The 26,299-nt window shown below is 35.7% G+C and overlaps 1 protein-coding gene across 2 annotated transcripts in view; it reads left to right on the top strand.

The window, feature by feature from the left end:
• The window catches only part of CYFIP1 (cytoplasmic FMR1 interacting protein 1), a 159,885-nt gene that overhangs the window by 113,743 nt on the left and 19,843 nt on the right, over positions 1–26,299 (top strand). For both annotated transcript variants that reach the window (XM_031959085.1, XM_003765622.3), the window contains one exon: positions 24,803–24,946. In XM_031959085.1, the coding sequence (XP_031814945.1) occupies positions 24,803–24,946 (144 nt within the window). The remainder of the gene's footprint in view (positions 1–24,802; positions 24,947–26,299) is intronic.

The following is a 26,299-nucleotide window of genomic DNA, read 5'->3' on the forward strand; positions in this document are numbered from 1 at the left end:
TTTTAAAAGTATGCTTCAATCTGCATTCAGATCCCATTAATTCTTTCTTTAGAGGTGAATAGCTAAAGTGTTATGTTTTTTATTCATCCTCAGTCGCCACAGACATAACTGCTGAAGCTTCTATATTTCTCATGACTAACCAGGTAGTGTTCCAGGTTACTTGAATACTGATTATATAGATAGGAATCTTATATAGATCTTGCTCCTTCTGTCATTTTGCTTTTAATTAATCCACACATTTATTATGTGCTAGATACCAAGGAGACTAATAATAATAATTGCTAGCATTTGAATAACATTTTAAGGTTTGCAAAGTGCTTTACAAATATTATCTCATTTTGTTCTCACTGCAACTCTGGGAGATATTTGCCATTATTATGTACTTTTATAGATAAGGGAACTGAGGCTTAGATGGATTAAGTCAATCAGTCAATAAACAACAGAACAAGAGAGCAGCCAGATGGTGCACTGAAAGAGCATTGGGCTTGGAATCACCAACATTGTCTTCATGGATTGAAATTCAACCACAGATCCTTACTAGCTGTGTGAATCTGGCTGAGTCACTTAACCTGGTTTGCCTCAGTTTCTTATCTGTAAAAATGAACTAGAGAAGGAAATGGCAATTCACTATAGTATCTTTACCAAGAAAACCCCAAGTAAGGTCACAGTCACATACAACTGAAATGGCCAAAAAACAAGTGTCTACTATGTTCCAGACACTGTGCTGAGAATTGGGGATACAAAAAGAGGCAAAAGGGAGTTCTTGTCTTCAAGGAGTTTGCTGTCTAATGGATGAGGCAATATGGAAAACATTGAAAATACCCAAAGCTAAGAGACGGAACATTATTTTGTTTCGCTAGAAGGCCCAGTGTCTCTGGACCAAAAACTACACAGTGAAGAGTAAGGTAGAGAGGTAGGAGGGAGCTAAATTATGAAGGGCTTTGAATACCAAATAGAGCATTCTATATTTGATCCTGGAGCCACTGGAGTTTATTTACTAAATGGAAGGGTGGGGTGTGGAATGACTGGATCGGCCCTTTAGGAAAATTACTTTAGTGGATGAATGGAAAATGGGTTAGAGTGGGAAGAGATTTGACAGATAGATCTACCACCAGACCATTGCAAAAGTTTACTTGTGAGGTGTTGGTAGAATGGTGGAAGTAACAGAGGAGAGAAAGGGACATATTGGAGAAATGTGAAAGTGAAATGGACAGACCTTGGAACATATTGGACTTTGGGGTATGGATGGCAAGAGACTGAGAAATCTAGGATGACCCCTAGATTGGGAGCCTGGAAGACTGGAAGAATGGTGTTGCCTTCTATAATAATAGAAAATGGGAGGCAAGGATAACTGGAGGCCATTCCTTTTTCAGGGGAAAAAATAATGAGTTAGTTCTATTTGATAAATAGATATTTTAGATATATAAATATTTTACTTGATGAATTTAATATGCCTATTGGACATATAATTTGAGATGAGAGATTGGAGGTCAAAAAAGAGAAGGAGACAGGAAAGGTAGATTTAAGAATCATCTGTATAGAGATGGTTAATTAAATCCATAAGAACTAATAAAATTGCCAAGAGCAAAGCTTCTTAAACTATGGGTCACTATCCCATATGGGGTTGTGTAAGTGAATGTGGGAGTTGAGAAAAATTTGGCAATAGTAAAAGGTATCACATATTCTGCCAGGATTTAATTCTTTATGTAAAAATAAGCATATCCATTTCATTAGTATGCAAATTTGCTTTCATCTTTAATAAATGGTAAAATTATATGAAAGGCACCTGAATCATAGGAGGTAAGGAAGAGAAGAGTGAGCTTATGGCAAATGGTCTCAATTTTTTCAGTAAAATGTGAAACAAGATTCTTAGCTGAGAGAGTAGAGAGAAGGAAAACCATAGGAGGTTTGAAGAGTGATGAAAAGATTTTAAAAAGCCACTGTGGAAAGTGGAATAATAAATTGATAGGGAGATATAATAATTACCTAGCAGCAGTGAGGACCTAGATTAATTATGTAGCATAAATTTATAGTGGACTCAGAACATTTATGTCATTTTTCTCCACCTTCCTTCAGGAGTACATCTATAGAAGTCAAGATGACAGATGATGGAAGTAATCCAAATTGACTGTTGGTCAGGTTCAATCAGTAATAAAGGAGATAAGGATTCAAGAGAAGAGGATAGTATAGCGTTGAATTGGTTCCCCAAGGAGTCAAGATGGGAAGAAGAAAGTAAGGGGGGTAGTGAGGGGTAATAGCCAGGGAGAGAATTAAGGAATCAAGTTGCCAGATGTCCTGATTTAGATAAAGAGAAGATTTTTGTAAGGGAAAGCAGAAGGAGAGGTGAAAAAGTAATACATTTTGATTGGATAAAAGGATTTCTTTCATTTTTTTTCTTTTTATTTATCTATTTATTTTAAACTTAAATACAAACTAGGAAAAGAAAAAAATTACCATTTGCCTAGCAGAGCATGAGAGGATTCAAAATATGAAGCAATAAATTTTCATTTCAAGAAAACCTATATAAATAAATATTGTATTCAGAATTGTCTATCTTTTCGTTGCTTCCTTGTAGGTTTTCTATTCTCTGCTGTGCACTTTTTACTTTATTCTTTTTTTTTCCTCTTCCTCTAAGAAGGCTACAATTAAGTGATTATATATAGGAAGTTCAGAATTCTTAAAAAATAGAGATGGTATATTTCTGGGTGATGACAAGATCAAGGGTATTGACCATCTTTGGGTGTGATTAAGAGAGGTTAGATTAGTAGCTCTTGGCTAGTGAGTAGGATAAAGAACTGAATGGTTAGGATATTTGAGAGAGAATAAGTATGTATATTAAAGTCCTCTAGTATCAGGGACAGGAGTTGAGGAGGAGAGAAGAATTATGAGCCATTTTGGAAGGAGAGAGAGTGACTTGAGGGTTTCTATAGATAACAGCAACGAAGATTTTTGATTGGGTGATATCATGAACCCCAAAGGAAGAGAAGTTACTGAGTGATGGAGATGGGGTGAGAATATTCCAACTCCCCTACCTTGACCAGTGAGTTGAGGAGAAAGTGCAGCCAGTGCTGTAAAGGGTGGCCAAGATAGATATGTCATAGAGGGGAAGACAAGTTTCCATAAGAGATAGTAGATGGAAGGAATAGAAGAGAAGATTTTAGAGGAAGGAAAGTTTGTTGCCTATGGAAGGGCTGGGTGGAGTTACATTGAAACTTTGTGTAGAAGTGTTGAGGGAGATGGGAATGAGGAATCCATTGCTGGAGGGCATGGAATAGAGATGATAATCTACCGGAGTTCTGAGTCACTGGGATTTGAAAAATGTGAGCAGATATGAGGATGTATATTATTGACCTCTTTTCTATATTCAAAGAACCTGCACAAAGCAGGTAGCTCATTGATGTCTTGGATAGAGCACCAGCCCTGAAATTAGGAGGACTTAACATTTCCTATCTCTGTGACCCGGGGCAAGTCACTTAACCCCAGTTGCCTGGGACTCCTGAAGTCAGAGGGAGGATTGTTATTCTTTGCAGTAGAAATTCTCCACATCCCTGATGAGAGATTGGGCTGGCATTAAACAGTGGCAGGTGCCTCGTGGTGGCACAGATGGAATTGGTTGCTTAGAGACAGGTAGAAGAAGCTAGCCTGGCCCTTAGCAGCCTTTCTTTGGGGGACACATTGACTTTTTCGGGGTCATGCAGCCAGCAGATATCTGATACTGGATTTGAACTCAGGACTTTCAAGACGTCAAGCCTAATACTTCATTTACTGTGCGATCAACTACTGTTAACGAATTTGGGGTTATAACTTGCCATGCAGATATATTCTCCTATGTCTTAATTGTACAAAGTTGGGGTCAGTTTTGAAATATTTCCTGAATCTCCCTCCCACTTGGGTATAGTCTATTTTTCTCCATCTCTCTCTGTTTAAACTTTGCACGATGGAGACTAGGTCCCCTATCTTTCTTCTTAAACCTCAAGCTCTTTTTTCTCAGTTAAACTCTTTGTCTTCCAAAAGGGCAATCTTGATGCTATTTCAGGCTCTCTGTTCTCCTACACCCAGATTACTGCCAAATTCATTTAATTTTTTAGAGCTCTCTTTATATCTGTTCTTCTGTTTTAATACCTCTTTCTGTGCAAAAAGATAATTTCTGAAGCCATTGCAATTGCTCTTTTGTCTTTCTGGGGTTTTTTCCCCTACTTTCTTACTCCCCCTTTTAGTATTACTCCATGCCTTTTGTCATGATGGGATGTACAAAGTTAGGAGGAAAGGGCTTTAACCCTTAGGGAAAAGGAGTTAAGAAATGGGGTGCAGGAAATAATGTTGAATCTAAGTCTCAGAGGAAACAATATTCTGTGAAGTAGTAGTGAGGAGGGAAGATATTCCATGTTTATAGCCAGTGAGAAGTTGGGATCTTGGAAGATGAAATATCTTGTGTGAGGAGCAGTAAGGAGAGCAGAACAGATAGAGGAAAGTACAGGGTAAGGAGAGATTGAAAACATAGGAAGGTTATAAAAGACTTTAAAAGCTAAATAAAGAATTTTCTTTTTGATTCTGGAGGTCATTAAAGAGCCAGTAGAGTTTGGTGATTGGCTGGGTGGCAGTGTTATAGGAAGATCAGTTTGACAGCTAAGTGGAGGATGAACTGGAATGCAGAATCTTGAAGCAGAGACTGAATTCATGACCCTCACTAAAATCACCACATTTACTGCCTTTAAGTCTGATGACTTTTCTTAGCAACAATTAAGATGTTCTCTTTCCCCATCAGTAATCATTGGAGTATTCTGTTCTTTATTTGGTCTCATTTAACTCATCTTCATGAGAAAGTGTTGCTTTCTTTTCGATCATGTGATTAAAAATGGAAGAAAATTTATAGATCATGTTGTCCAATTCCCTTATTTTATAGATGAAGAAATTGAGGTGCAAAAAAGTGAAATGAGCTGCCCATATTTACATATAAAGTATGTGGGCAGCTAAGTGACCCAGTGTAGGATCTGGAGCCTTGAAAACCTGAACTCAGATTTTGCTATATCTTTTCATTGCCTATCTTAGTATTAAACTCATAATAGTTTAACAATGACCCTTCCTAGTTCCCATTTTAGTGACAGCCCTTGAGCTGAACAGAATGCTGGCAACTCTGTTCTCAGTATATCTGCAGGATGATGGTTTCATTATGTACTATGGTGGCCCATTGGAAGATTTTTCAGACCTGGGGTTAGATGACAATAAATATTCACTGTGGTTGCAGAAGGAAAATCCTTCTCTGTTCACATGTTGTCAGTGATCTTACCAACAATAACCTCCCCTCCCCAACCATCTCCTATTCCTTCCATATACCTTATCATGATTAATGTTAAGTTGAAATACAGGGAAATTGAGGATTAACCAGTGATTTTTAGATGGATGAGTCAGGTTGCCTGGTGCAATTGGAGAGAATTTTTTTTATTTGTTTTGAATTGTTTTGTTTTGTTTTTCAGTGGAGTATAATTTGCATGTTCCTTATATTCTAAGATGTGTGTAGTCAGTTTCTTTTTCTGAGCCATTCATGCTTTCTGTTTTCTCATTCTCTTCTAATTAATCTCATAGAATCATAAGAATGTGAGAACTGAAAAAATGTCATAGTTATGGATAGGAAACTGAGATCCAGAGACCTTGGTGAAGTGCCAGGACTTGGATTTATTATTGTCTTCACCATCATTGTGTTGTTCAATCATCAAAATTGTGTGTGTGGTATGTGTTTCCTATTCTATATAGGCACTGTGCTAAGTATTTTACAAATGTGATTTCATTTGAACCTCCCAACAACTCTGGGAAGTATGTGCTGTTATAACCCCCCTTTTTTCAATCAAAGAAACTGAAGTAAGCAGAGCTTAAGTGACTTGCCCAGGGTCACATAATGTCCAGATTTGAATTCATGTCAGGAAGACATGACTCAGTTCCCTCCTATTCCCTTCCCAATTTAACCAGTTTCCACCATAGTCTTTCTACTCAACTAGGACTTAAAGTAACATCTCTATAAAATAGACAGGACTTTTGCAAATATTTTCCTGACTTTTTTTTGTTGTTGTTGTTGTTGTTGTTTTCATGCATTTGATTGTTTTATTTTATCCTTGTGATTCAATCCTGTATCTTCCTGCCAGCAACAACAGGACAATCTGACACGTTTTGAACAACAAGATAATAGGATTTTCTATTTTGTGTTAACTATCTTTTTGCTTTTGGTGATACACAGGATATTGGACTACAATGGGGGTATATCATATTCTTAAAGATAGCTAAAATAGCCACAAAAACATTCAGCTGTGAACCAAATTCATTAGCAGAAAGCAAGCATTACATTTAAATTGATTTCTTGGATCATTAAAAAGAGGTGATTTCTCCCTAAATGGATCGTAATTCAGTCTTAAGGGATAATCTCTTATTTCCAAGGGAGTTCATTTCATTTGTTGCAATTTGCTGTTCTGCGTGCTTGCTTATTTCAAGAGATTTGTGATTTCATTGTGTATTCCTCTTCCTCTAAGCTCAGTTATTACCCTTCCATTCTTTAGAAGACTGTTATGTCTTGCTTTGTGGCATTAATTGGGTCTATCCTTAAAATCCTTTGAACTTAGTGGAATTTGCAGCAATATATGCTTTACTGAAATAGCATTTGAGATCCCAAAGTTACTTCCATGTCATGGGGAAGAATCAGAAGGTGGATTTCATACAGGGATATTATTTCTTTTGTAAATGAAATCCCCTATTTGAGGCCAGGGTCAATGCATTTGTTTAGTATATGAGTCACTGGACCCAGTTCTCTAAAAATGTAAGCCAGATTTACCTGGTTTAATACATACAGCCACACAGAATGATGCTGGTTTACACAAAAGTAAAAAAGGATAAGCCTAACTAAAGTTTTATTGACAGCTTGCTGATCTACACAACCATGAATAGAAATGAAATCTTGTGTTAATTGAAGGAGTTTGAGGTGCTAAGTACAATGCTTAGCATGTAGCAAGTACTTAATAAGTGCTTCTGGACTGATTGTCACCCGAACTGAATTACAGTATCCTGGATGTGGCCTGATTGGGTCAAGTAAGATAGGATGATTGCTTCTTTAGTGTTAGATTCTGTGCCCCTTGAGACTGTCTAAGATCATCTTATTTTTTGGAAGCATCACACACTTGACTCATCAAACTTGCAGTCTAAAAAAATCCTTTTTTTGTGTAAATTACTATGTCAATAGCATATCCTTTCTTGATTCCTAGTTATGAAATCGATCATTTTAAGCTAAATTAGGATTATTTTTATAGTACAATTATTCTCATGAAAATTCATCTGGCACTTTTCTGTACAAGAGTAAAATCCAGAGAAGAATCTGTCAAAGTTTCCCTCCAGTTGTCTGATTTTAAGCAGAAGGAAAACATCTTACAGATGAGGAGTCAAACTGAGGTAAAGGAGAATTTAATCCTAACCAGAAGTTAGACAGCCTTATGTATTATATCTGTGGAAAGAGGGGTAATGATACACAAATTATTTGTTATTATTACCTTTTGTCATAAGCAGCTGGCAGTTCAGTAGTTAGATAAGTTTAAAGTCAGGAAGAGCTAAGTTCCAATGCAGCTTCAGACACTTAGCTATATGACTCTACTCTAGTCATTAAAACTCTCTCTTTCTGTTTTATCAGTTGTATAGCAGAAATGAAGTATTTATAAAGCACTCACCATAGTGCCTGATACTCAGAAGGTGCTTAATAAATGGTTCCTTCCTTCCTATAACATATAACTTGCAGCTTGGTGTTTACTTTTATTGTGAAATATTATTAGAGATCCAACCAGGATCTCTTCCAATTTTACCGAAATACCTAATGGCAGACTACCAAACTCAGAAATAGGCTTAAAACAGTTCTCTCCATTGGATGCTGAAGTCAGATTTGACTTGAAGTCCTAATTTCCCAATGACTAATCAATCTGAAAATTGTCAGAATGTCCCAATGTCATACTTACTTGTAATTCTGCACTTTCATCATACCCATATCTTAAGGCTTCTTCCGTGTTTGGGCATTGCTGTAGGTATCAGATAATTGTGAGAAACGGACTTAGTTCAGTATGGTCTCCTTCGTTAGTTTCTGGAAGGTCTTCATGGGGCAATTGTGCTTTAACTATTTGACTTTATGGGCAGCTAGATGGTGCAGTGGGTAAGAGTATTGGCCCAGAAGGCAGGAGGGCTAGAGCTCAAAATCCAGACTCAGACATTTAACACTTCCTAGCTTTGTGACCCTGGGCAAGTCACAACCCCAATTGCCTTGCAAACAAAAAACTGTCTTTTATTTTACAGAATATATGATTTTCTTGGTGAGGGTCAATGGTTTCTAAGATATTTCCTCTGAATTCTTAGTGGCTACTTTAAATGATTAAAACTAAAGGAAAAGCATCCCAAACAATGTTTAATTGTGGTCTATGACCACACTAAAAATTAAAATCTTTGAAGTATTAAATCTGCTACCAAAAATCCAAGTAATCCTTCTGTAATTTTAAGATTTATATTTATTTAATACTGACGCATTAGGGCATAAGGGCTAGAATTTGACATTGAGAAGCAATAATACTTTGGAGTTTAAAATACTTTACATCCTTCATAATAACTCTTTTGGAATGGTGCCATTATTATACCTACTTTACAGATGAGGAAGCTGAGGCCTCAGAGAAGATAATTAACTTGTCTAGAGTTATTTAGCTAGGAACAATTTGTGGTGGCAACAAACCTAGTTTTTCTCATTCCAAATCCATAGTACTATGTTTCCTCTTCTATTAAAATTCTGCTTACTTGAGAATGGAGATAATCTTGCATCTGTAGTAATTTAAATAAGAGCTGGTGATAGTATGTTTATAATTAAAATTTTCCATTTAAAAAATCAATATAGAGGATGACCCTGTGCAGGTACCATATTCAAAATTAACTTTTACCCAATCAAAATTCTTCATTCTTGTACCTCATGCAAATATTAGGCAATAGGATGATTTAAATGAATGTTAGGAAGAAAATTATAAATGATTTGTTTTAACCAACAATGGGGGCAGAGGACTTATATTTTTGAAGAATGCCAGTAGCCTTCGTGTATTTCTAGTTGGTAGACATGTAGCAAGACTCCTGCCATATCCCAATTGCCAGGGTTTAAAGGAAGTGGTACTTTCTTCCCCATGGATGTCACTCTTCAAGAGAAGCATTTGCATTTTCTTTGATTTCTTTTGATTTTTTTGAGATAGGTTTGAGGATGTCCCTCAGATTGCCAAGTCAAAACTTGTTTCTGCCACCTACTTTCTTCATGTATTTTTTCTCCTGTTAAAGCCCTTCTTAACGCCTTGAACTCATCTGCAGTTTGAGGAGAATTCTGGTACAAAAAGTCAGTGTGGTCAGAGAGATCACTACAGAGCCAGAAAGTCTTGCCTCTGACCCAAACTAGGGAAGGTACTGTAATCTTTCAGTGTTACAGGCATCTCTTTAGATTTTAAATTGATTTTTTTTTTCTTTTTGGATCTGATTTTTCTCATACATCATGATAAATATGGAAATAGGTTTAGAAGAACTGCACATATTTAATCTACATTGGATTTCTTGCTGTATGGGGGAGACAGGTGGAGGAAAGGAAGGGAGAAAAATTTGGAACCACAAGGTTTTGTAAGAATGAATGTTGCAAACCATTTCTGCATGTATTTTGAAAATGAAAAGCTATTATTAAAATTTTTTAAAATAAATCACTATGAACAACAAGAACAAGAAGATTTTGAATGGAAAGACAAGTATGGATATCATTGGTAGGTAAAAGGAGTTTGTTCACAAAATCATAGATTCAGAAAAAATTTTATAGGTAGAATATATGTTATATGTATGTAGTATTTTCTTTACATCTTCAGTTTCAAAATGTCAGGTTTTTTTTTTTTAAGTTTTTAATAAAGTCAGTGTTTTCATTTATATGACTTGAAATGGAATTCTTGTACCTTGGTTTTGAATTATGTCTCACCACTCCAGCTGGATTGGATATAAGCTTCTTGAAGTCAAAGATTATGCTTTAAACTTTTCTGTACCCAGCACAACAGTTCCTGACACATAATAAGTGCTTAATAAATCCTTCCTTCTTTCCTTCCTCCCTCCCTCTCCCCATTCATTTATTATTTTTTCCCTCTTTCTGTTCTCTTTTGTTTGAATGGTGGTAATACACTCATTAAAGTTCTATTTAGTGCCTGTTTCTGGCATGAAGATATGACCCTGGGTTTACAGAGGTTATCCCAGTAGTGTATAAAGGCCAACTTTGAGTGTGGGCCCCTGGTGGACCTGCTGTTATGGTTGAATCATGGTATCAGGTTGTTGGCAGACACAGGGAATGCTGATACCAGTTATATCTCATACATACATAATTCTGTAGAAGCTCTCCACACAATTGGTTGTTTCTTTTCTTGAGGAAAATACCTCTGATTCTTCTTACCCCCATTACCATTCATATTTTTAAAATTTATTCATTAAAACAGTATAATAGCCTTTGCTAATCAAAAAGCTCTTTTGTGTTCTCCCTCACACACATAACTGAATTAAGCAAACTCTTACTTTAAGAACTTTTATTTTTTTCTTAAACTGTACAGGTCAAGGAAGTATAGGCTGCAAAGAAAAATAAATGGAAGAATATAACCAACTAGAAGTCATATATGGCACAGAATTTAGAGTATCTCATTTTTCAGTGGTTCTTACAAAGATTTATGTTATAGCTTTCTGCTAAAGATCTTAATAGTATTTTTGTTTTTAAAGTAGTTAAGGAAAGATTTTATCTAAAGAAACTGGAGCACAGGCTTAAGACCCAAACACACACACACAGAGTCAGATTTATTAAATATACTTATGTCGTATGTACTTTTTATGTCTTCCCCCCAAAAAATGTAAGCTCACTGCAAGTAGAGATGGTTTCATTCTTTGTCTCAGGGTTTCCAGTGCCTTACACAGAGCTGATACTTAATAAATACTTGTGGATGATTTGGTGGTTGATTGAGGCTCTTGGACTCCTGTGCCTACAAAACCATCCCCTCTCCTAGCTGAGGAACATGGGGTGTCTGGCCTGCCACTGATAACAGCTGTTGGTGGTTACATTTCAGCAGAGGAGGCTCCAGAGGAGTTGAGAGATTTTCTTTTATTGTTGCAAGCTGGACTTCATCAGCTTGTTGATCTTCAAGGTTTGGAACCAGCGGCTGGCTGGACTTCTCCAGGTCTCCCCGCTCCCTGCCGCCGTGCTTTCTGCGGCCTTCTCTCCTATTTGATGGCGGCGTTCCATTTAGGTCTCTGTTCTGTTCTTGCCTCTTGCGGCACCATATGTTCAGGCACCCATAGAGCAGAATGCCGGCGATGATGAGGAGCAGAATGCTGCTAGTTAGCCAGATCCCCAAGGCCAGGTCTTTCTTTCTGTTGCTCACGGAGGACGGATCTTGTTCCTTTGTCTGAAAAATTCTGCACTGGTCACTGGATGGATTTGCTGATTGGCAGGTTACACAAAGAATGTACTTGGTCAGGGGAGTTAGATTTTCAATTACAAAGGAGGACTGGCTGGCAGGGACCCTCTCTTCCCTCTGAAAGCTCTTCTTTGAGTATCCAGACAGCAGGCTGTCCCAATTGGGGTGGTACATGATACTGTAGAAGCTGTCAGCACAGCTGGCCACAGTTGGCCACATCACCATGGCAGTGCTTCCAGTTACATTTTGCACGATGATTCCCATTTTGATGCTGCTTGAGGAAAAAGTTCTGCCTTAAAAAACAAACGGAACTTTTTTCAGTGTAGTGCAGAAATCATTCTTGGGAAGGTGCTAAGTGAGCCCCAGGAGAGAGAAATATAGAATTTGAAAAGAATTTGTTAAGTAATAGCTCCATGTAGTTGTGTAGCCATTTATTAAGCACTTATTTTGTGAAAAATTGTGACAGGGACTATTGATAAGAACTTGAGAGCAATGGATTAATAGACTAAAGAAGCAAAGAGGTTTGTTTAGTCTTTGTATTTATATTTCCAGTGTCTAGCCCAGTGCCTGACAAACTGTAGGCATTTAATAACTATTTGTCACTTGGGCAGAGTATTAGCTCTCAAATTGGAGACCTTGGGGGGTCAAAACTCACTTTGCAAAGGAAATTGTTACCTTGTTGACTTTGGGACCTCATTTACTATAACGGGAAAGTAAGAGGGCTAGACTAGATCATCTCCAAAGTTCCTTTTAGCTCTAGATGTATGATCCTATGAACTTTAGAAAAACTCTACTTGGCTAATTTAAAGTCCTAAATCTTGTAATGAAAGAACTTTTTTTTTTTTTTTAATCCCATGGCCTTTTTTGAATCTTCATTTTAGAAATCCTAAAACTCCCTTCTCTCCATTTGCTTAACTCAGAATAAAACAGAGAAGCATTAGTGAATAAGAATTCTGTCTTTGGTTGTAAGATCTTTTTCAGTATCCTTGATAGAAGCATTTTTCCTAGTCAAAATAAAGGAAGACATCTGCTAAATGTTTTACATTATGGGCACCAAATGATGCTTCTTGGTTAAAACATAAAATTGTAACAGGTACCTGCTACCATAAGAAGAATAGATTTTATAAGTACAAAAATACTTTGTTCATTTTATTTGTACCTCCCCAGGTGAAAGCAAGAGAAAACTACATTTTTAATACTTAATTTGATCATTCAAATTGTGACTTATTCTTGGTGTCTATTTCCTCCTGTTGCTACCTCATTAGGGCTGAACACAAAGTGAAAATAAAGGCTAGAGAGGTTGAGAAAAAAGGGATATGTCTTAAAGACATTTTTATCAGTGCAGGAAACAGATTTTGATTAAAAACATTATTTTGTATCGACTGTACTTCTTGAACATAATTAAGACTCTACTATGTTTACAATAGAATATCCTAATTTGGAGAACATTCAGAGTCATTTTAAAATTCACATAAAGCTCATTCCAATTTACTTTTTGAATCTTTAAGCCTAGGTATAAATATGTTGGGATATATATTTTATGTTAGGAATTCTTTATGTTAATGTGATTATAGATTTTTGGACACATACTGACAGTAACCTAATAGATACAGTATATACATTTGAGTAGTCCAGCTTGATTAATGTTTTAACACCAGAATGGCAATATAGATTCACCCCAGTATCTACTCAGTGGTTCTCAAACTTTTGTTCTCAGTATCTTCATGTTGTTAAAAAACTATCGAGGATCTGTTCAAAGAGTTTTTGTTCACATGGGTTATATATATAGCTATTTACTATATTAGAAATAAAAAATAATTTTGAATTTGTAGACCTTCTGAAAGGGTTTCAGAGACCCCAGCAATTCTTTGGACTACACTTTGAGGACCACTGATGTAGATTCTACATAATTGCATCATTTTTATCTTGAAGGCTAAATTCTTGATCTTTTCTTCAGATGCATCCAATTGGTTTTTTTGGGGGTGGGGCTAATATTTTTTAGCTTTTTGCTGGTCTTTGTCAATAATATTTTGAGTTAGTAGTTGCTTATGTCTAAGCTCAGTGAGTGATTGTTAAGTTTTTTGATTTTTGTTGTTGTTGTTATTTTTATGGGAAGAAGTAAGTGAAAATGGTAAAATAAATTTTTGAAAATCTTGGCTGTTATTAAAATGAGTGACCATTAAGGAAAACATCCCTTAAAAAAACTTTCCAAAGATAGTGTTCCCATTTCTTTTTCCTTTTAAAGGGAACCCACAATATTTAGGGTTCTGTTTTTCTACATAAAAAGTATCTCATTGTTATAGTTGATAAAACATTCAAATTTAAATATATGTATTTAGAAAATCAATATTATTATGTAGGTATATTTTCTACATGGTTTTCAGCAATGAAAGATAGCAAATGAAGATGATAGAATTGTTTAATGCCAAAGGATAAGGAATATTTTTATATGAAATGTCAGATGTGGCAGCAATCTATTATGAAAGTCTTCAGTAATGATATTTAGTTAATGCTTTGATTGGGCTTACATTTAGAAAATTACATAACCCTCCATTCTTTTAGTATATGCTTCTGGTAATAAGAACATTGTGGACAAAATATATTTATTTCATGGTATATGATAGTTTACTAGACAGTTTTTTCAAACTTTACCTTGTAGAGTTTTAACATTTTTAATTCACTGTTTATTCCATTGGGTATGTATGACTATGTTTACATACAAATATACTTTATGCATTCTTTTTTAAAGATAGATTTTAAATTGTACTCTTGCACACAGTATAAGCAATTGAACATTGTAAGACAAATTAAATACATCTCCACTGAATCTTGGTCCTTCACTCTAAAAATTAAAAGGTGGCCAGATTTAGGGAGAAGGATGGAGGAGAAAAAACAACAACAAACTAAAGTATTATAAAAGGGTAAGTTCCAATTTCTGTTAAGTTTTTAAAAATATTATTATTATGCAAATTTGTAGTATTTAGCAAAAAAGATTTATATATCTAATTCAAGGATTCTTAAACTTTTTGTGTGTCAAAACTCTTCTGGAAGTCTAGAATCCTCCCAGAGTTCCTTCGGTAACCCATGGGGAGGGAAAGGGAGAAGAGACCTGGTAAGACTTTCTTAGTCCGGGTAATTAAATGGGCCAACACATCAAAAGGCCCAGCCAGGAGACTGATAAGAGACTTAAATGCCTGTTCTGACTATAGTCCTCTTCTCCGTTTGAAAGTTTGCCTCCATGATATCATACAAGATTCAGCACCTGCTATAGTGCTATTTGTACTCCCTAGCATGTGAATTCAGATACCTTGGCGTGTAGATAACAGCTAATGTATAAACTGACCATGCTGTGGGAGAAAAATAATTGCCTTTCCATAAAAGGGCCTATGGATCCCTTTTCAAACTGGTGTTTTTAATCATAAAAAGAAACCAATGGTTAAGGAAATAAAAATGTATTTTTCCCTCATCCAACTTTACATACCCCCTAAAATCTGTCCAAGGATAGGATCCCAGGTTCAGAATATCTGCTTTAGCTTGTCAAACTAACGTATTGGATACACAGTTTAAATTTCCCCAAAAAATTCAGTTTTATTAAGGATTTAAAATTTCTTTGAATTGGGTTTGTGTGTTTATTTTAGTTGGAATAAGAAGGAATTGAAAAACAAGGAATTAAGTATTCAATAATAGTAATTTAAATGGGGGTGGGGGGGAGGATTTGATGTGTGGAAGGACCATTATAAGAACTAAGATTATCTATTACCTTTATTTCAAAACTTAGGTTCAAAGAATCATAGAATTTGAAAAAATTTTTAAATAATTAAAACATGTCATTTGGGAAAATGATTTGTGGAAAGTTAATTTAATTGCTAGTTCTTTAAATAAGTACACTCAAAAAGCCATCTAGAGGTATGAATAAAATAGCAGTACTTACCTTAAAAGGATCCAGCACTTTTGGAAAAGATTTTTTTCAGCGTTTGTTTTTTTTTTTTTTTTTTTTTTAAAGGGGAGCAAAGACTAGATTTTCTGTGTCCCTGCTGTCAGGGAAGGTTCTTTCTTGCAGACCTATATTCCCATCATCATCTCACTAGCCTCTGGAGCTTGAGTTCTTGTTTCCCGATTCATTTTTTTTCCTTCCAGAGATGCCAGGCAACACTGAATCTCTGTCCTTATTTGTATTCATCTGTAAGCTCGTAGTTCCTAAGTAGTCTAGTTGCTTTGATCATCATGAGATACACCCCCCTCCCACCACCACCAAGAAATGCTGGCATTCTCTGGCTGGCTCTAGGACAGCTCTCTTCTTCACTGAGCATCCCATCACATTGTGTAGCTTAGTGATGTTCCAAATGAAAAACATTAGCATTTCAGTGACATCAGTAGGGGAAGGAGTGATGGGGAGAGGGAGGGAAAAAGGGAGAAAAAGAAGGGGGAAGGGAGAGAGAGAGGGAAAGGGAGGGAGGGATTGTGTGTGTGTGTGTGTGTGTGTGTGTGTGTGTGTGTGTGTGTGTGTGTAGAAGGGAGTGGGAATGGGGGAGGGATATCAAGAGGGTTTGGATTAAGTAAGACTTTTTTTAAGGGACCAGCTTTTTGATGAAGCCAGCTTAAGCTTTCATGGAACAGGTTTCAACTCCTAACTATCAATTTGCAGCATTTAGGTTTTGATAATTCCTTCTCACAGTATGAGCCAGCATATTTGATTAGGCTGTTCATAGGAAATATGAATATACATATTTATAAGTAATAATTTTTTTAAAAGCCAAGAGCATCATGCCAAATAAATTGTAATATTAAAGAAGAAAAACATATTCAGAGCTAAAAACTTTACCATGTAAGAGCATAGTTAACTACAAGCTATATTTAATTTTGTTTTCAACAGAGTTTTATTGCATTAAATAATATGGCACATAGTAGAAAAGATTTTTGAAAGAAAGGAAAGAAGAAAAGAAATTTTAGATTTCTAATGGGTGGGAAAAACAGGACTAATATCTGTAAGAACAAAATGAATAAAACTAAAAAACACATGAAACCATCTTGAAAGATTACTCTACATCATGTTGGAATATTTCTAACCTGTGGTTTTATATCCATTAGAGAGAAAAGCAAATCCTTTTTACATGTTTAGTATTAATAAATACTCTCCAATCCTTTACAGATTAGAATCAATCAGAAACTATTAAGTTCCTACTATATGTGAGGTACTATGCTCTGCAGTGATTTGTAACTGAGATATATCTAAGGAAAAAAATAAATCCATCTTCTTGTAAAAAAAAAAAAAAAAGTTCATTTAGTTCTTGCTGACAAGCAGATCTCGTATCCTTTATAGACTCTTCCTCCATTTTCATCCCACCTCTACTCCTGCATGTTAAGTCATTTTGCTCAAGATATGCTACTTAAAAAACCCCCAACACTATGCTTTGCATTTGGTTTAATGTCCAGATATTTAGTGCAGCTTTTGTGATCTGGCCCAAATCCCTGATCCTGACAGTGAAACTTTGTTTTAAGAATGGCATTATTGATGAATTTGAATTGTGCTTTCATAATTTTTTCATTCAAGTAGTTTTACTATTGTTCCTTTTTCCTTCTCCACTCCCATCTTCCCTTTTTGAATGTGCCTCATTCCTTATCAGTTCTGTCTTCCAATTCCATTAGAAAATTAAAATGTTTAGGGATAGCTAGATGGTGCAGTGGTTAGAGCACCAACCCAGAACCTGGGTTCAAATTTAGTCTCAGACAGTTAACACTTCCTAGCTATATGACCCTGGGTAAGTCACTTAACCCTCATTGCTTATAATTGTTTATAATTTGTGATTCCTTCAAAGCAATATTCTTTAAAATTCAGGAATCCAATCATCTCTCATGTTCTAATCAAAAGCATTTAACCTTTTCCAGGATCCTGTTGTGTAGCTTCCCACAATTTTGAAACATCAGTTATGGTTGGAATTTGTGAAAGTAATAGCACATAATTTTGTTTGTGTGCCAGTTTCCACATTCTAATATTTAAAGTGTAGCTCTGTCACCAGGTACATAACAAAGTCCTCCTTGCAGATTAAATTGTATTTCTGTGAACAACAAAGCATCCTGAGGTGTTCTTGTTAGACATATTTTCTAGAATCAAAACTCTGAGTCCTCTCTTGTCCAGGCTAAACATCCTAGCTTCTTCGGCTGAACCTCATCTGAAATAAACCTTCTACTTTCCCACTCCCACTCCCACCCCCACTGCTCTCTTCAGTGTCCTTATTAAACTATGACTTCCAGAACTGAACATAGTACCCTAGATGTGGGCTGATCAGGATGGATTTCAAGGGGATTATGACTTTTTTTTATTCCTGAAAGCTGTGCCTTTTTCTGCACCCCCCCTAAAATCACCAGTCCTTTTTCAGGTCGACAGATACTTAATAATGTCCCCCATATCTAAAATTTATGGTTGATTTCTTTGAACCAAAGAATAAGATAACATTTATGTCTATTGAATTTCACCTTATTAGATTTAGCTTGAATGTTTTAGTCTGACAAGGTCTTTTGGTTTACTGCTCCTGTCATCCAGTGTCAGCTTTTATCCCAACTTTGTGTCATCTTGCAAATTTGAAAATAAATCTAACTAGCTTTTATTTTACAATACTTTATATTGTGTAAAACATTCTTACATTCATTCTCTAAATACCAGTCCTGGAATTTCATTCTCCTTGTGGCTGTGAAGTGTCACATTCTGCAGCAGATACATTAGTCACTGGCATTGCCATCCAAGTATAGCATAGCAGCTCTTTCTTTCCCCTCTCTCTCCTTTCCCTCCCCATTCCCCCCAATTGGCATAATGGAAGGACTTAGGTTTAGGAGGTTTAGTCACACAAATAATAGTTGTGTGATTACAGACCAAGTCAATTAACCCAAGTCTCCCTCTACAACAGGGATGTTATTTTAATTACCTCCCAAGATTGTGGGGGAAAGGATTTTATATCCTTTAAATCACTGTATAGTTATATTTGTTGAAATATATCTACAGTATAGAAATGAGACCTTTTTGCATCCAAAGTACTGACCCTATTTAAGATTTAAGAATGTTTAAGAACATTGAATAAGTGGTTCTGTATCTAAGATATCATTCATGTGAGCACAAATAATGTAGCTGCAAGAAAGCACAGTTAAAGGCATAAGTATTATTTTACTCACTAACACTCATCCCAAAAGTAACAGATTCAGGAAGCAAAGGCAGCTCTAAGCAATGTTAGTTAGTTAAGAAACTAGCATCTGAGAATAAATTTCGGATTTCTGAATCATAGTTTAAAATACAGGAATAATAGGTACCTAGCCAGGAAGAAAGCTCTGGTAGAGTTTATTGTCTTGTGCCTTGTAAATCTCAACAAAAGGGCTTTTTTTTAGTTGAGTGCCATAGAAAACAAAATTTATTTTAGAGTGGGCATTATTTTATTGTGAAAGTTTAGTCTGACAAAGTCTTTTAGGATACTGATCCTATCATCTAATGTGTTAGCTATCCATTTCAACTTTGTGTTATCTACAAGTTTGAAAATAAATTAATATATTTTAGAGTACTTTATACTACACCGTGCATTTTTAAATTCATCCTCCAGTTACCAGTTCTAGAATTTTAAGCTCCTTGTGGCTGTAGAAGTACCATGTTTGCCCACCCAATACATCAGTTGCAGGGGTCCTCAAACTTTTAAAATAGGGAGCCAGTTCACTGTCCCTCTTACTGTTGGAAGGCCGGACTATAGTAAAAACAAAAACTTTGTTTTGTGGGCCTTTAAATAAAGAAACTTCATAGCCCTGGGTGAGGGGGATAATCATCCTCAGCTGCTACATCTGGTCTGCGGGCCATAGTTTGAGGACCCCTGAATTATGGGAATTGCCATCCAAGTATATAATAGTATCTATTCTCCCAGTTGCATAGGTTAGAATAGGAAGAAGTACAGTAGTAGGAATATTTAGAATTTCAGAGTACATGAATGAAATCTAAGAAAAGAGCCAGCATTAACTTACAAGTCTATGTATTAGGCAAAATTAGTCTGTGCAAGGAAGGAAAATTCAGCCTCACAAGACTAAAATATGTGATTGGAATCTAGAATGGTACCTAAATCAAAAGAAACATGATAGACAAAAAGGGACAAATAATATGTGTTGAAAAGCTATATTAATGAGGAAAAGAAAATAAAGAACAAGCATTAGGATAAAGAAAAACAATTAACAGAAACAGCATTGTCACTGGCTGGACTGAAAGAAAATAGAGGAGTTTTCAAACATAGTAAGCATGGCTCAAAGATATGATAGTGATAGGAGATTTTAGTTATTCAGATATCTGCTGAACTCTCCCTCTGCCATAAATGGATCAACTAATGATTTGTAGTCTTTACTTACTGTTTCAGAAAGTAAAGGAAACAACAAAGGGGATTTCGCTTCTGAATCAGATCCTTATGAAAAGCCAGATTGTTGTAATACCAGTGGAGACCTAGTAAATCTTTCCTTTTAGAATTTGTATGAAAAAGGAGAGGAAAACAAAAACTTAGTCTGATGTCCACTGTAAATTTTAAGACTTTACTTCAGAGAATTTCAAGAAGAGACAGGTAGGATCACAAGAAGTGGAGTTCTACGGGGAAACATTGCTGTGAGGAGGAAGAAGGAGAGTCTAAAGACTGGTGGTGATGTATTAGGTAATCGGCCAACTCTGATTTTTAAAAGACAGGTACAGAAGATAAAAGCAAAGAAGCTAACAGGATAAACATAAAAGCATGGCATAACTTTATAAGATTTTAAGACATATGGCTTTTCAGTGGTACAAATTCCCCATTCCTCATCTTCTGTGACTGTTAAACTTTCTCTACTATCTGAACTTGACTTTGACTTCTGACTCAAGTGAGATAAGAGCTTGGGCACTTAGTGGGTGTTTTAAAATGCATATTCTCTGAGGAAACCAAATTTTCACTCTTTGTAGATGATTTGATGTTATACTTAGAGAATCCTAGAGAATCAACTAAAAAACTACTAGAAACAATTCACAACTTTAGCAAAGTTGCAGGATACAAAATAAATCCACATAAATCATCAGCATTTTTATATATTACCAAGAAAGTGCAGCAGCAAGAGATACAAAGAGAAATTTCATTTTTAAAATAACTGTAGATAATATAAAATATTTGGGAATCTACCTGCCAAGGCAAAGTCAGGAACTATATGAACACAATTACAAAACACTTTCCACACACACACACAAATGCATATTCTCTTTCCTTCCCTTATGAAAAAAATTCTGTTATTTATTATTAAAGGGTTAATTGATGAATATCTAGAGAAGGAAGCAATGATCACAGAGCCAATCTTTATTTCCTTTATGGACAGTCCCTAGAGTTACATCAAAGAAAATGTTATAAATATAATTTCCTTGGATTTTAACAAACTATTTGACAAAATCTCTTGTACTATTGTTTTTTTTTTTTTTTTTTTTTTGGGTGGGGAGGGTGAGATTGAGGGGAGGCAATCAAGGTTAAGTAACTTGCCCAGGATCATACAACTAGTGTGTTTTGAATTTGAATTCAGGTCCTCCTGACTCCAGGGCAGTGTTCTATCTACTGTGCTACTTAGCTGTTGTACTATTCATTTTGAAAAGATGGAGAAGAAGTCAGTTAGACAATGATACAGATAGATGGATTTGGAACTGGTCAAGTAGGACACGCCCCCCCCCCCCCCCCCCCCAAAAAAAAAAAAAAAAAAAGAACAACACACACACACACAAAAGAACTAGTTATCTACCTGACAAGGTCTCCCCAGTGGATTTATGTTTGACTCTGCATTTTTATCAGTGATCTGGAGAAAAGTATACATTGGATACATGCCATACTTACCTGATTTTAATACCTCCTATTTGGATAACATTTAAAGATTTGCAAAGGAGGGCAGCAAAGAAATGAGCATTTATTAATGTTTGTTATAGACTTAGCACAGGGCCTTGTGCTAAATAGGATTATTATTATTCCCATTTTACAACTGAGAAAATTGAGGCAGACAGATTAAATGATTTGCTCACAGTCACACTGCTAGTAAGTTTTTGAGGCTGCATTTCAACTCATATCTTCCTGGCTCTAGGCCCAATCTTCTTGCCACCGTATCACCTAGATGCAAAGTTCTTGCATCCTCACCAGTACAAGACTGGAGGGAAGATAGACTAGATATCAGATTGTCTGAAAAAAATCAAATTTTAGTGGATGTCAAACTCACTAGGACTTAAGAATGTGTTATGTCAGCCAAGAAAGCCAATGAATATTAGATTGAATTGAGATATCATAGGGTTTTTATTTGTTTGTTTTTAAAGAAGTCTAATGTCCACATTAAAGTGATGATAGACCAATGTTCTTTTGCCCTGATCAAACAACATCTGGAATATTGTGTTCCATTGGTACTTAATAACAAACAATGATAACTGGAGATTGCTGTGGAAAAGGAATTCTATATGAGGGGGATAATCATCCTCAGCTGCTACATCTGGTCTGCAGCCATAGTTTGAGGACCCCTGAATTATGGGAATTGCCATCCAAGTATAGAATAATATCTATTCTCCCAGTTTCATAGGTTAGAATATAGTGTATTGTTCTGCATGATCCAAGAGGGGAAAAGTAGGAAATGGTGGGGGGATAGTTGTGAAGAGTCAGATTTTGGTTTGATTGCAGGGAGAAAATCTTCCTAACACTTTTTGTGAGTTCCTCATCATTGGAAGCCTTCCAGCAAAGGCTGGAAAACTTCTATTTCAGATATATTTTGGAGGGGGTCTTATTTGTGTTTATATATGGGGGAACTTGAAAGACTTTAGGGTCATTTCCAATCTTTCCAAGATTTTGTACTTCTAATTTTAGGCTCTTTTCCAGCTTCCAAATGGAAGGGTAGCATAATTAGGGCCCAGCATTCTTATGCCCAACTATGGAAGAAGACCTGCTTTTTTTTCCTCAATCTCTTTTTGTATGTAGCCATCCCAGCATAGCCATTTTATATATGATTTGTGCCAGACAAATAGAAAGCCAATTTGATTACTTGAGTTAAATTAAAAGGGCAGACTGGTAAATCCTGTGGGCACATTTTAGTATCTATTTTCAAAGTTTCTACAAACCATATCCCATTGTGCTCTTGCTGTACTTCTAAGACCAAATTCTCAAACTTGCAAACTAGTAGCAGTCTGGCCGCGTGTCTATGGTTATGTCCCCCTAACATATGGCAAAGATTGTGCCAGCATCCAGCATAAGATGCTCTCTCTTGCCCTGGTACAAGAGCTAACCTCCACATAGTTATTAGCCTGTGTCTTTTAAACATAGATGTGCCCAAAATGAGATTTCTTGCCCTTGACATTATGAGAATTTTGACTCTCCTAGATATTTTTATATTTGTTAGGAATTTTTAAAAATCTTAAAAAAAAAAAAAATCTAAAACCAAAAGTTCTACTATGTTAGATGAAAAAGACTTGGCATATACCCTGAGATTTTTTTTTTTTTAAACCATGATTAAAGTCAAAGGAGTCCTCAACCTTTTTTCTTCTAAAGTTGACCCAAACAACAACCTGTAATACTTGCATTTTATATAAACTGCTTTCTATATATAGTTTATATAACTGAATTTGGAAATCTTACCAAAAATAATTACTATCCCATTTTTGATACATTATTATTAGTTATAACTCACTGATAATCATATTGGTAAGAGAGAAGAACCTAGATCTGTTAGATATTTCTTTAACTTTCAGGTCTAGAAAGCAGGATGTTAACTGCCTAGGTGTGTGTCTGACTTAATTTGCCTTCAGGTATTCTTTGTTTATTCGAAGTCATCTGGAGGCCATAAATTAGGAAGCATAAAGAATATAAAAACTCTTATCCACTCTGGTTATCTTGGAATTCAAAGGTACAGAAAAGGGATTCCTTGTAAATTGTGGAACTTTGGTGTGGACTTCCGAGCCTTTTGGGCCCTTTTCCACAATAGTATTAAATAATTGAAAGAAATGTTGAATTTTATTCAGAGATTAGTGAAAATAAAGATGTAGTTTTCTCTTCCTAATTCATAGATCCCTTTCACAAGAAGCCATACATTCCAGATTTAAGAACTCTGGTCTGGGGGAAAGAGCACCAGATTTGGTATCAGGATTTCTGGCCTCTAATCCAGTTTATAATCTTACTAGCTCTTGGACTGTTTATAGATCACTTCATCCCTCTGAACCAGTTTCTATATATACAAAATAAAGCTAGTAAAACTACATAAATGTAAACAAATGGTATTAGTACTACTATTATTGAAGGAATTAGTGTGAATAACAAGTTCCTCTGGAGTGGGTTATATTATTTAATTTTGTACTGCATATTTCTATTGGGCTGGACCCAATGACAATATTTTACATACAGTTTCAAATAGTGCAAATTCAAACACATGCTACCATTTAAAGATATTTACTATTTGCATTAATCTGGACTTGGTTTGTATTGCAAAGTCTCTTGGCATTGAAACCAGTTCATTCGCTTATTCCTGTATGATTAGTTAATATTTTTTGAGCTGATTAATCTCAAAATCCTGTCACTTTAGATTTGATCACAGTATTGATTTTAAACTAAATAGTACTTGCATTTTTCTTCCCTGCTGAACTTACTTGTGTTCTAAAGAATGCTCACATATAATTATGATAACAAGTTCATAATGTGAAAACCAACAGTTAGTAGTGTTGGCCTAATTTCCTTGAATTCCTTGACTTAGGCAGAATGTGTGCTTTGAGTCTTTATTCACTTCCTGATCCTGGCGGACAGGAGAGTTAAGATTTCTCGTTTTCTATTCAAGCACTCTGATTAATATCTAATAACTAAATAAACTCTTAATTTGAACCAAAAATTCAAGCGTAGGGAAAATCAAGGAGCATCAGTGATAATTATTTAGAGAAGGTAGGAAGTGAGTTGAACACTCAAAGGAAATATAGGAGATGAAAGCATGAAGTTCCCCAATTCCAAATCCTCATCTCATTCCCACGCTATTTACTGTATTCTAATTTTTCACTTAAGCAGAGACTATTTTATTTTAAATGGAAATTCTCTTTAAAAACATTAATCTTTAATTATATTTTAGGAATCTGCTTAAAACATTTTACTCCTTTTTTCCAAAAATTATAAGAATATACTTTTTTAAAGCAATTTTTTCTAATAGGATTTATTTGATATTTGTTTTATGCAATTAATTTATTCTTGAATTTAGTTTTCATCTTTGTAGATGAAGAGCTGTACATTTGCTTCCTGCTTTCATTGAGTGTGAAGACATGATATTATTCATAATGAATGTTTTCCCCATTCCTCTTCTTTTTTCCTATTCTCTAGGCTTTGAACTTGGCCTACTCCAGTATTTATAGCAACTATAGAAACTTTGTGGGTCCTCCACATTTTAAAGTCATCTGCAGACTTCTTGGATATCAAGGCATTGCTGTGGTAATGGAAGAATTGCTGAAGGTCGTCAAGAGCCTGGTAAGTTTACAAGTTTATATTTCTCCCATCTCTTTTCTTTTTATCTGGACATTTTAGTTGTTGTAGGAAGAAAGGTAGAGAGAATCCTGTTTTGCTTTCTGTCCATTGTGATTCTACCTTTCCTTCCTTCCTTCCTTTTTTTCCTTTCTAAAGAATAGATTAAATTTAGCTTCATAGATATCTTAATTCCTGTGAGATGACTGCAACCTATCTTCTCTATTTGGAATCCAAAAAGGAATAGCTCCAAGCTATTTGGTTTACACACGCACACACACCCATACCCTCTCTACCTCTCTTCCTCCCCTTATTTTTCTTCCTCCCATCTTTCTTTCCTCATATGAATGGGGTTTCCAGCAGATATAGATCAGTAACACTGCCTACATAAATATAAACTCCAATTTACAAGTATAGCCTTATGGCTGAGTGTCTGGGATTACACAGATTGAATTCATTCTTGGGATGCTTCTGTCATATTTCTTTTGCTTATTTTGTCTCTACACAGATTTCCTTGGGAACTTCAGAATTTTAACCTATGTCACTGTATATAAAAGGTTTATAACTGTCATGGAAGCATGGAGGGTAATAGTATATTCCAGATATATTATTTTGTGTGAGAGAAAGAATGCAGAAGGTTCACAGGAACCAAAAAAATCATTTTATTCTCCTTTCCCTCTAGTTTTACACAGGTTTCAGATTCGTTACCCTAAGGGTTGGGATTGAACCCAGAATAGATAGACTTGGAGCTGCCATTTGTAAATCTCTTATGTTCTCTTGAGTCCTTTATACCCAACAGACCTATACAAAGCTCAAAGCCTTATAGTACAACCCTACATATTAAGATAATCCTCTCTAGAGACAGGAAAACAGATTCCTTTACCCACAGAAGGAAAACAGCCCTAAGCTTGCTAGAGAGGAAACCTCCATTCACGCTGGAATTATATGGTCTGAATATTTCATAGAAGAGAATATAAAGCCTTAATTTTGTGTCTCTCCCTCATGGCCCCATCCCTGTACTGTTTCTCAAGCTTAAATGATCAATCCTTGGCCCAGAAATTCTTGATATTTCTCCAAAAGCATGGGACTTGGGAACTCCTCTGTCTTAGACATATAGCACTCCTCTCACAGCAGCTGTCTTTTTAACCAAGAGCACATGCCGTTTCCTCACCACAGCTATGATCCTTAGGGATTGTGGGCACAGGTTTTACAAAGATCTTATGTCTGGTCTTTGAGAATTCTGCTGAATCTCAACCCTGTTCCCTTTTAGAAACCCTATTTAAAGCATTCATATATAACTTTACAGTGGATAGAACCTCAAAACCCGAGTTCAAATCCAGCCCTAGATACTTGTATTTA

This window comes from Sarcophilus harrisii, chromosome 3 (genome assembly GCF_902635505.1).
Source record: "Sarcophilus harrisii chromosome 3, mSarHar1.11, whole genome shotgun sequence".
NCBI classification, from domain to species: Eukaryota; Metazoa; Chordata; class Mammalia; order Dasyuromorphia; family Dasyuridae; genus Sarcophilus; species Sarcophilus harrisii.